The sequence below is a fragment of the Pelophylax lessonae genome (genome assembly GCF_965119305.1).
Source record: "Pelophylax lessonae genome assembly, chromosome: 2".
In the NCBI taxonomy this organism is placed as follows: domain Eukaryota; kingdom Metazoa; phylum Chordata; class Amphibia; order Anura; family Ranidae; genus Pelophylax; species Pelophylax lessonae.
The window spans coordinates 658,239,798-658,252,313 of NC_138769.1; the positions used below are offsets into that span (position 1 = coordinate 658,239,798).

A 12,516-nucleotide genomic window follows, 5' to 3' on the forward strand; every position below is an offset into this window, starting at 1 on the left:
CCCTCCAGCGGTGCACGGTCACCGCTGACGGGGCTTCCATCTTTACCTTGTCTTCCTTTCGAGTTCATGGGCTCCAGCTGTTTGATTGGACGAGCCACGATGACATCACTCCTGAATATGCACTGCAGCAGACCCGGGGCGGCACAGAGCTCTGAAGGAACAGCATGGGTATGCCGTTCCGTCAGAGCGCTGGTGACATCATCGGCTGCTGCTCGATGGAATATCTCCTAAACGGTGCATGTTTAGGAGTTATTCATTGTATCTACAGCTAAGTTTTAGTTAAGGTTACCTGTAGGTAAAAATGTTACACAAGACTTTGCTGCTACTTTAAGCCAGCCATGGATTGAAATTTGGCCAGTCAAATCTATCGATCGACTTATGTACAACCAGCCTGTCTGTTTTTTACCAAACGATCAGTGCCACCAGCTAAAGCAGGCAGTGTTGATCATTGTATTCTGATGGCGGGGAAGTTTCCCCACTGTTGCAATGCAGTAGCTCAGCAGGAAGGAATCGGCTCATTTTTTTTGTTCAACCCACTGGCTGAACGTAAAAAAATTAATCATATATGGCCAGCTTTAGAGCAGGAACATATATGTCGGTTGTTTGCAAAACATTGTTTGTTTACTTGTTTTTATTATTTACTTACAGCACCCCCTGTGGTAGATGGTGGTTCTCCGGTCACATGCTACAGTTTGGAGATGTGTATGTGTGAAGGTGACCAAAAAGAAGTGTACCAAGGGAGTGAACTTGAGCACACTGTATGTGGCCTTCTTCCAGGAAAAATATACAGTTTCCGGTTACGTGCAGCTAACAAAACTGGGGTAATCTATTGTTTACTCACATTTTATATTACATTCTTTCTGCTGCCAGCACAGTGAATGTGACAGCAGTTCTGCTTCTAAAACCTGCACATAATCCTTAACATTTATTAAAGTGGATGTAAATCCTCATATATATCCAGTGAACAACTGCAGATGATACACAGAGATGAGGCAAATCTCTCTACATAAGTTCTACATGTATATCTGCTGTGTTCAGCTTTCTATGTTATTTAGAAAGTGCACATCATGTTACAAATCTTTCTTCCTGTTTCAGCAGTAGGAGGGGAGTCTAGGCATACACAACGTGTGAGCTGTTTGGAGGAAAGGCACACACCCCCCTCCACATAGGCAGAGGAACGAAGAAACTTGCAGAGCTGTGCTGTGAATAGACAAGCTCTGCTTATCTGTCTCTGAGTCCCTTCCCTGACACACATTTTTAGCTGCTTTTATCTCCTGTGTCGGAGAGCTTGTCAGAAGTTATCATGCTGATAACAAAGGAACGGCAGCAGAAAGACACAGGTCTTAGGGGTTTGGGGAGAGATAGGTAAACACTACAGATATATGTGCCCAGGTCAAATTTCATGAATGGGGTTTACATCCACTTTTAGCTACTTGATATTTATGCTTGCCTCTCTTACATCAAATGCAAGCTGTTACAGTACAAATTAAAAGAAGAAATTTGGCAGTCAAAGAGTCAGGACATTTCTTCAGGTCCTGCAGGTAGTGCTGTGGACTGTATAAAATGTTATCCTTTTTTGATGAATGCTATGACGACCTAATGAAGAATAAATGGCATTGCAGGGGTCAGCTTTCTCAGGGAACCATCTATCATTTACTGTACTGACAATTCTCTTTAACAAGTAAAATTGAAGCTAATTCTATATCAATAGCTAAAGTCCATATAGATATATTTCCATTTTTTTCTCTTAGTTTGGACCATTTTCTGAAAAGTGTGAAATTACAACGGCACCAGGACCTCCGGAACAGTGCCGACCTCCTCAGATTACCTGCAAGTCTGCAACATGTGCTCTCGTACACTGGGAGGTAAGATGTGAAACTGACAGTCTTACCCAGGAGATTTGGCTAAATAAACCAGAATTATTAAAGGGAAACCATTTTTGTTTGGGGTTTTGCTTACCATTTCAAGTTTTTAAAGCAATGTTTTAGATTTTATTTATTTTTTGCTGTGTTGATGGGGGAATAAGTGGATTTTCGTTCCTGCAATCCATGGTTGCGTGAAAGAAAATCACGTCTTCTATTGCCTGCATCTATGTGCCAAATATCAGCTGGTTCAACAGAAAACGCCCGACATTGGCTCAGTGTGTACAGCTGTCTTTCTGAAGCCTGTCTAATGACTGACTGTTGTCAAAGGGACATGCTGGAAAACCAGCATCTGATCAGTGCCCTCGCAGGCAATGGAGCGCTCATCATCGTCTTCTGGCAGCTGGAGGAGATCGACACACTAACATCGCTTGTGTTAGTATGCCGATCTGTCGGGTTTTTTTTCTTTTCTTTCAGACTGCTGGGCTGAATGGAAAAAACTTTACGTATTTACCAGGCTTTAAACTACTCTCTCCCCCTTTCCCAAGTCTGTTATGCAAAAGATTTGAGGACGATAAAATAGTGATGTTAGCCAGGATAATTGCAAAATCATGAAATGTATTTAATACAAACTTCTATTAGACCTTATGTACACAGACGCTTACCAGCTCCTATGTGCTGTGGAGTAAAACCGCTGTTGCTTTTCGGCACCCAGGGAACCATGCGTGTCACATACAGCCACCAATACAAGTGAATGAATGGCTGTACACGGCTCCTGCATCCGCATTTACAAGAGCACAAGCACATACAGCCATTTACTTGTATTGGCGGCTCGTGCAGTTCCCTGAAAGCTAGAAAGTGTCAGGAATTTAACACCTCAGCACACAGCAGCTTGAACACGTCTATGTGCATGAGGCCTTATTGGAGATGTTGTATATCTGTCTGGTATTCAGCTTTTCAGGATGTGTAATTAAAAAGTAAATCTCCTTGTCTCACATTTCTATAAGTAATAATGTAGGCTGTACACCCTACAAGCTGCAGACTATTTAGATTTTCATTGTAATATTCTAATTCTTTTCCTTTGTAATTTCTAGAAAATTCAGCAAAAAATATTTAGATATTCAATAATAAATAATGTGGTGCCACCATTTAACCACTTCAGTACCGGGCACTTTTATTCCCTTCCTGCCCAGTCCAATTTTCAACTCGGTCGCAATCTGAATGGCAATTGTGTGGTCATGCAACGCTGTACCTATAAAAAAAAATTTATCATAGTGTTTTCACCACTGGATTTTAAATTTTTTGCTAAATAAACGAAAAAAGAACAACTATTTTGAAAACGTTTTTCTCTTTCGTTCATTGACAGGCACAGCTCCATATCTTCTTGACCCTTGGGTTTATGGTTCCCCCTACAGGAGTAGGATACTAGGCGGAAAAAAAGTTTGACTACGCCCATAGGAATAGGGTTCACCCCCGCTCCTTTTTCTGGGACTCGGAGTTTGAAATCCTCCAACAAGGTGTTGAACAGCGTCTGGCCTTGAGTACCATCAAGGGCCAGATTTGACCATTGGCGGTTTGCTTTCATCATCCTTTGGCTACGTGTTCTGTGGTTCGCACTTTTGTCCAAGGGTTTCAGCACTTGGCCCCCCTCAGTGCGGTCCCCTTTCCCTCGTGGGATCTCAACTTGGTTGTTGGTTCTTCAGTAACCGCCGTTGGAAATATTCACGAGATTCTTCTGATTACATTGTCCCAGAAGGTAGCCTTCTTGGTGGCTTTTTCTACTGCATCGAGGGTGTCAGAGCTGGCAGGTTGTCTTGGTGGTTCGCGGAGATAAAGTGGGGCTTCATCCCTGCCAGTCGTTCCTTCCTAAGTTTATATTTAAATAAAGACATTGTGTTGCTTTCCTTGTGCTCTAAGCCTAAGCACCCTAAAGAGATTGCCCTACATTCTTTGGATGTAGTTCGGGCAATCGGTGTACCTGGCGGCGCCTGAGTCGTTCCGAAAATTGGATTCCTTGTTTGTCCTTACGGATGGACTTCCTAAGGGGCTGACCGCATTTGCTGCGACCATTTCCACATGGATCAGGCAGGCCTAGTGCATTAAGGGTCAGGATACTTCTTTCCCTGTTAAGGCGCATTCTACAGGGGCGCTTCGTGCCTCTGGGCCTTCTGTCATCACGCGTCAGTGGGCAGGTTTGTAAGACTACCACCTGGACGTCCGTGCACACTTTCACAAACTTTTTTAAGGTGGATATGTTTGCATCTGCGCATGCCACCTTTGCGGATGCCACTCTTTGGGGGGTGTCACTTTTTGTCAGATGAGCTCCAGTTGTTTCCTGGTTGACATATCAAAAACCAGAAAGGAAGAGGTTAATCTAACCCCACATATATTGGGCTTTTAAATGGTGACTCCCAAATGAAAGAACAACCATATCAGTAACTTATTCGAAAAGTAAAAAAATGCATTCATTTAGTATCCACAGTCATATATAAACAACCTCATATTATGTAGGGCCATAAACAAACATGGGGCCCATAAAAACATAGTACATACAGTAGAGCTGCACGATTCTGGCCAAAATGAGAATCACGATTTTTTAGCTTGGAATAAAGATCACGATTCTCTCATGATTCTCTGTGTAACAAAAAAAAGTTGGGATAACTTTACTGTTACGTTTTTTTTTTTTTATTCATTAAAGTCTATTAATTGCGTTTGAAAGACTGCTGCGCAAATACAGTATGACATAAAATATTACAACAATCGCCATTTTATTCTGTAGGGTCTCTGCTAAAAAAATATATAAAATGTTTGGGGGTTCTAAGTACTTTTCTAGCAAAAAAAAAAACGATTTTAACTTGCAAGCAGCAAGTGTCAGAAAAAGGTCTAGTCTTTAAGAGGTTAAACTTCCTTTCTCCCTGGCAGAGGGAAGGAAAAGATACAATGTAATCATTTTGTTTATAGTTACTGGGAGATAATGCTGATAGGCGTTTGTTTGCGGGGAGGCTTTTTTTTTTTTTTTTCCACAGCTGCAGCTATGCAAAGAATCGAGCATATGTCAGGTTTAGATCGTCAGGGGGGGTGAATCGAGATCGCGATTTTCATACGATTAATCGTGCAGCTCTAACATACAGTGACATCAATAATGTATAACAGATAAAAAGTGCCTAATGTGCCAACATGTTTCGCGGCCTATGTATTTCGCTTCTTCGGGGCTTCTGCCATACGTATACACTTCACAGACATCTAATACGAATTCAAAGGAAAAAGAAAACAGCAACATAATACACATACTATATGTGAATTAAAAAAAATCAACACAAATTTGAACAATTCAGTATATACATGGGACGGGGGGAGGAGGGGAAAATTTTTTTTTTTTTTGGAAGGGGTATGGTAGAAATAGGATACCTACCACAAATAAGTAAAAAGAAAAAGTGTAGGAAAAAATAACTAGGAAGGAAAAATTGTAGCCAGATGTGTTCCAGTCAGGGGGGAGATCAGAAAAAAATTGCATCAAACGCCGCAAATTCCCAGATACAATTATCGATCAAAGGGTCCGTAGGAGCTCTCCACTGTAAGTTGTGGGATAGATCATACCGCCCTACATAAAAAAAAAATAGAAATGGAGGAAAAAAACAAAGGAAGACGATTTTTAAGGAGATCCAAAAATAGGATCAATCCAACCATGTAACATGAATACATAATCATGTCTCATCATCATAAGAGGTAGAGAGGGGTGTCCACCATAAGGTATATTGGCAAACCGCCCACTTAAAATCAGGCAAGTATCCGTGGGATTATCAGCATGATGCCCGGGATCCTGAGTGAGAATTGGTGGGGGCTCTCTTGTTAGGCCTTAAGTATTCACAGCTGTGCTCACCTTGTTAATAATAAAGATCCCGTGCAATACAAAGCACCACAGAGCACATGGACCAAACTACTTACGTGAATCTGATATCAACAAGCCGCTGACACCCAAAAGGGCCACACATGAGGGTCCCCCAGACCTCCACATGAGCGCCCAAAAGGCACACAACAGCCCTCAAAGAACCACCACACACGACCAACCAAGCAGAGAAAACAATGCGATTGAGTACACACCCCCCAAACAAAAAAGGAAAGAGAGGGAAAAGGAGAGGAAAGGGAGCCCATGATAGATTAACATCACACCTAGAAAAATCCCTCTCAGGGACGCCAAACAAGACTTGACTGTGACATATCTAAGATGTAAAGTGGAAAGAGAAAGAAGAAAGAGAGAAAAAAAAAAACCTAAGATAAAGGGGACATAGCTTATAAAGCCATTTAGCCCAGGGGGTATATAAGCCGAAGAGTGTATATCCACCTGGATTCAGAACGATAGATAGCATGATCGAACTCCCCACCCTGTGGTCTGGGGTGTTTCCTATCAGTCAGAATAACTCATATTGTCCAGGTTACATACATGGCAGTTTCCTGGTTGAGCTCCTGTTTTATCTGGTTGGCTACGTTTAGCCTTTGGGAAGTATGTTTATTACTGTGTTCTTCCCACCCCTCATATTAACACTGCTTTGGGATGTCCCAATGGTCAAGAAGATCAGGAGCTGTGTCCATCAATGAATGAAAGAGAAAATGTGATTTTTGTCTTACCGTAGAATCCTTTTCTCTGATGTTTGACGGACACAGCACCCACCCCTCTAATGAGTTGGGGTTTCTGTTCTTCTGACACTACTTGTTACTAAACTGAAGAGCTAGAGCAGGAAGTGGGAGTATAATACCTGGGACTGCCCTATGGGCGTAGTCAAACTTTTTTCCACCTACTGTCCTACTCCTGTAGGGGGCAGCATAAACCCAAGGGTCAAGAAGATATGGAGCTGGGTCTGTCAATGAACATCAGAGAAAAGGATTTTACGGTAAGACAAAAATCCAATTTTTTTCTTGATTTCTGTTATAAATTTTTGCAAATAATTTCTTCATAAATTTGGGTTAAAAAGTATTCCGCTACATTTCTTTGGTAAAAACCCAAACCAGTGTATACTATTTAGTCTGTAGTAAAGTTATAGAGTCCACAAACTATGGTATAAACTGTATTGTTCTAAACAATGATCAATCCTGATGTAATGGAAGCCTCTCATTTCTTGAGGCCCGAAAATACCAGGACAGTACAAATACCCCTTTTTGGAAAGTACAGTCCAAAGTATTTAGTAAAAGGCGTAGCGAGTTTATTGAAGTTGTAATTTTTTGTCACAATTCTTTGAAAAATTAAGAAATAACTTTTTTTTTTTTTTTTCACGCGGTCACAAGTGCAGTACGACCAGTGCAGTACTTTATTACAATGGATGTGGCTATGATCAGGGACACTGACTGGTGACAGTATGAAAAAGAAAAAAAAAACTGTGACCAGAGCAATACAGTGTTACCATAGTAACATTGTACTACTCTGGGGAAGTGTTTAGGATTTTTTTTTTTTCTACATATTATGATTGCTTATACCAGTGAATTTCATTGGTATAAGCAACTATTTTTACTAAATGAAACTGGTTCATGCAGTGTCTTTTTTGTTGTGATTAGCTGTGATTGGATAAAGCTAATCACATGATCCAGGTGGATCATGATTAGCTTTGGCCCAAAAATGTGACATAATACATAGCAACAGAAGATGCTTTCAGACATTTGTATCCTTTTTTTCCAGCATGCTCGTCCAACAGAAGCCAGCAAAACGGCCAGCTGTTGTTGGACCAGCTGCCATACGCACAGACCGAATGTCGGCCGGTTTTTATTGAATCGGCTGATGTTGCCCAAAATTAGACGCGTGTGTACCAGGCTTTAGGGTTATGTTTATTCTAAAAGTGAAATTCTTCAAAAATGTGTTGAGATGAATATTACAAAAAGAAATGAGAATATTTGCTCAGTAGATATAAGATTTTCTTAATATATATAATGCCAATACTGCTATTTTCTTCCAACAGGCTCCAAACAATAATGGTGCCGAAATTACAGAGTACCGGGTGGAGTGGGGAGGAATAGAAGGGTCTATGCAGATTTGCTATTGCGGACCGGGCTTGGCTTATGAAGCGAAAGGTCTTTCACCAGCAATTGTCTACTACTGCAGGGTTCAGGCAAGTGTACATTTTTTTGTTTACATGACACCAATCAATCACTTGTGCTTTCTTATGTATGGAGTCTTGTCCAGGAAAATAGCATTAACCCTAGTGGTCTTTAAAGTGGACATTTCAGTAACTGTACAAATGTAAATAAATTCCAAATGTGTCACAATATATAGCAACAGAAGATGTCTTCAAACATTTTTTACCTTCAGTCATTAACCACTTGACCTCTGGAAGATTTTACATTTCATGACCAGGGCATTTTTTTGCTATTTGGCACTGTTCTACTTTTGATAGTACAAGAAAACAGCGCAAAATTGATTGTGATTGGCAATTCAGTGGCAAACCACTAAAGTGCCTTGTGAATAAATAAATAAATGAATGGATCCTTGATTATGGAAGACAAATATCATACAAAACCACTGTCAATAAAACATTAAATTGCACCCCGTGCAGTGAATATGCAAAAGTTCATAAAAAATGTATAATATAAAGGTCCATAAAAGTACAATCAATCCAATCAGTTTCAAAAAGTGCTTCAGCAGGTAGCCAGGGAAAGGTATTCCACCAAAACAAAAGGTGCTCAAGTGCTGGAAATTGTGTGCAAAATCATGCTGCCATGGTGTGGTGACAAAGGTGACTTTTCCTCTCCCCCAGGATGTTGAACTTACCGGACGGAAAGGAAAAGTCACCTTTGTCACCACACCATGGCAGCATGATTTTGCACACAATTTCCAGCACTTGAGCACCTTTTGTTTTGGTGGAATACCTTTCACTGGCTACCTGCTGAAGGACTTTTTGAAACTGATTGGATTGATTGTACTTTTATGGACCTTTATATTATAGATTTGTTATGAACTTTTGCGTATTCACTGCACGGGGTGCAATTTAATGTTTTATTGACAGTGGTTTTGTATGATATTTGTCTTCCATAATCAAGGATCCATTCGTTTATTCACAAGGCACTTTAGTGGTTTGCCACTTCATTGCCAATCACAATCAATTTTGCGCTGTTTTCTTGTACTATCACGTTTAACATCCTTTTAATTTTTATGCACAGCAGCACTTTTGAGTCACTATTTATTTACCATAGCGCAGCATTAATTTTCTGTTTCTATACTGTTCTACTTTTAACTGGAAATTGCGCAGTCAAGCAACACTGTACGCAAATGAAATGTTATCTTTTTTTTCTTGCACAAATAGAACTTTCTTTGGTGTTATTCAATTACCACTGGGTTTTTAATTTATTGCAATATAAACAAAAAAAGACTATTTTATTTGTGCTATAAAACCTATCCAATAAAAATGGAAAAAAATCAAATTTCTTCATGATTTTAGGTCAAAATGTATTCTGCTATATGTGCGTTGGTAAAAAAAATAAAATAAAATCCCAATTGGGCCCCTTTCACACTTGTACGACCTAAAAGTCACACGATTTTGCTGCGATTTTGACTGGACTTGAAGCAATGCCTGTGTAATCTTGAGGTCCGTGGACCTCAAAATGCATCTAAGTCGGACCAAAGTTGTGCAGGGACTACTTTGAAGTCGTTGCGAGTTGAAATCGCACAGATATGAATGATACTCATTGGAAATCATGGAGTACGACTTGTCATGCAACTTTGCAGTCCCAAGTCGCAGGACAAGTCACACAAGTGTGAAAGGGGCCTAAGTGTATATTATTTGGTTTGCGTGAAAGTTATATTGTCTTGTATAGATACTGGATGTTTTTTTTTTTATAATATACTAGTAATGGCGGTGATCAGGTAGTGGGACTGTGATAGTATGGCGGGCAATCTGACACTAGCTGATGCTGCCTGGGGGGTACATTAACTGACACTGACATCGCTAGTGACACTAATACAGTTATCAGTGCTAATATTCTACACTGTCACTGTACTAATAACACTGGCTTGGAGGGGGTTAACATCTAGGGGCGATCAAAGGGTTAAATATGTGCCTAACCATGTTTACTCTGTGTGTTCCGCTTTTACTAAGCGATCTTGCTGTTTTTTCCCCTGCTTTGCAGGGAATAAAAAATAAAGTAAGATTGCCTGTCAGTGTACGGAGCACTGTGTTTACACCACAGAGCTCCCTTCCCTGAATGGCGGAGAGAATCAGCGGGTGCCGGCGGTCAATCATTGGCCGGCACCCATGCCGCAGTATATCTGTGTGGGGTGGTCGGCAAATGGTTAAAAAGCAGTCCTAGAGCCAACAAGGCCCAGGCCTAGGGCAGCACTTTGCAGGGGGGCATCAAAAATGCTGCCCCCGCATGAAAAAAACAGCCTCCTCCTGGCTCCGGCATGAAAAGAGTCCCCACCACTTGCCAGTCTTATGGGCCGGGTGGCAGGGCCTAGAAGGCAAATCGGTCTGGCGCCCCCATAAAGCGGCCGCTCTGCTGCCAGTATGATGATACAGGCCGGAGGCCGCATTTAATAAAACTGCTTGCCGCCAATACTAGTAAGTGTGGCACTGGCAGCAGGCCTAATGCTCCGCCTACCCTCCTCTGCGGCATACCGGGCTTTTGTAGTCTTCTGGATGAGAAGTAAATCTGGAACATATACTTTTTTGCTTACGGTTTTTACAACCTGCTGATTTGTCTTTCTCTATAGGAAAATCTTAATGCCAGTTAATCCTGTTTTATTTAGCAAAATGTATTGTAATTAAACATACACAGGTAAAAGATCTTTCAGTCTGTGTTGACAAATTTTGGGGTCATTTTTGACTCCTAGTGAGGATTGACTCCTAGTGAGGGTTTTGACTCCTAGTGAATCATTGAGTCCTGATTGAGTCCTAGTGCCTTGATTATTAAACTGATTTATGAATGTCTCATGACCACCATCAAATGGAAGTGTAGTTGGGCAGGTCCCCATCCCCAGTGTTCCTTCAACCTGTGTTGTCAGATCAGCATTGTATGTCCAATAATCCACAAATATGGATTTAGCCCAACCCTATCTGCTGGCCCAATGTGATGTCATTTAGGGGTATTTTAGCAGGTGAATATAAGCACTTCTAGGGGGTCATAAACAGAAAGGGGTGTGGCCTTGGAAGGAAGGGGTGAGTCATATTTAAATCGGGGAGTGCACGAGTTTAGTCAGGCTTAGGGCAGCACAAAACCTAAATACATCACTGCCAACACGTGCCAATTTTCCAGGCCCATCAAAGGTTTCTGAGGTTTGCGGTGGAAGACCGCCATTTTCAGTTTGTGGCCTTGCCTTTCGGGTTAGCCCATGATCACAAAAACCCTAGCTCCGGTCTTGGCAATGCTAAAATCTCAGGGATTGTCGGTTACCTGGACGTTCTATTACTCCTAGATCAGTCGGCTTCTACTCTAAGCCAGAATGTGTTCCGGGCAGTTCAATTCTTAGAACGTCTGGGTTGGATCCTGAATTTGGCAAAGTCAGCGTTACAGCCAGTTCAGAGTCTGGATGTCTCCTTGTGGACACAGTACAGGCAAAAGTGTTTTTGCTGCCAAGAAAGATCGAAGCTGTACTTTTCCGGATCGTAAGAGGGAAAAAATATCCTGTACTTGTACGTCTTTGCATGAAGTTGCTAGGGAAGGGTGTGTCTTCATTCGAAGCAGTTCCCTATGCCCAATTCCATGCCAGATCATTACAGAACAATATTCTGTTAGCTGGAGCAAAGAGATCCAGGCCCTAAATTGTTGCATGTCTCTGTCACCAACCAGTCTCGGTTGATGGTTGGTAACCTGGAATTTGGAGAGAGGAAAATCCTTTCTACCAGTGGTCTGGAAGCTGGTGACCACAGAGGCCAGTCTCTCCGGCTGGGGAGCAATTTTGGAGAAAGCCACTGTCCAAGGTAAATGGTCCGGGTTAGAAAGGAGCTTGCCCATCAATATCCTGGAAATTCGAGCAGTTTGTCTGGCTCGAAGGTTCTGGTCCAGCAGACTACAGGGTTGCCTTGTCAGGGTCCAATCCGACAATGCCACAGCTGTGGCCTACATCAACCATCAGGGAGGCACCAACAGTCAGTCAGCCCAGAAGGAAGTCGGTTACATCTTATCCTGGGCGGAGAAATTTGTACCATGCCTGTTGGCAGTATTTATTCCTGGGATTGAGAACTGGCAGGCAGGCTTTCTGAGTCATCAGCAGATGTCTCCAGGAGAATGGTCTCTAGGTCCTTATATCTTTGTGTTGATTTGTCAACGCTGGGGGGTTTCTGGACGAAGATCTGTTGGCATCCATGTTCAACAACAAGTTGGACAGATTTATGTCCAGGACCAGGGATCGCAGTCATAGTGGATGCCATGGTGGCTCCCTGGGATCAGTTCTCCCTGATTTATGCCTTTCCCCTGGGCCAGCTGCTTGCCATGACTTCTGAGCAGTATTCAGTAAGAAGGAAAACAAGTAATCCTGGTGGCTCCTGCCTAGCCCAGGGGGACTTGGTACACCCAAATTGTAAGGTTGACGGTGGGAAGGCCATGCATACTCCCCTACCTCTGGACCTGCTTTCTCAGGATCTGATATTCCACCCTGCTATACAGTCTCTAAATTTGACAGTTTGGGCTATTGAAGCCAGGATTTTGAGGGAGCGGGGGTATATCTGGTCCTGCA

The 12,516-nt window shown here is 42.0% G+C and overlaps 1 protein-coding gene across 5 annotated transcripts in view; it reads left to right on the forward strand.

Annotated features, from left to right (window-relative positions):
• Nucleotides 1–12,516, forward strand: part of FNDC3A (fibronectin type III domain containing 3A) — a 491,075-nt gene that overhangs the window by 450,954 nt on the left and 27,605 nt on the right. For all 5 annotated transcript variants that reach the window (XM_082246110.1, XM_082246111.1, XM_082246114.1 and 2 more), the window contains 3 exons: nucleotides 649–821; nucleotides 1,752–1,865; nucleotides 7,808–7,957. In XM_082246110.1, the coding sequence (XP_082102236.1) occupies nucleotides 649–821; nucleotides 1,752–1,865; nucleotides 7,808–7,957 (437 nt within the window). The remainder of the gene's footprint in view (nucleotides 1–648; nucleotides 822–1,751; nucleotides 1,866–7,807; nucleotides 7,958–12,516) is intronic.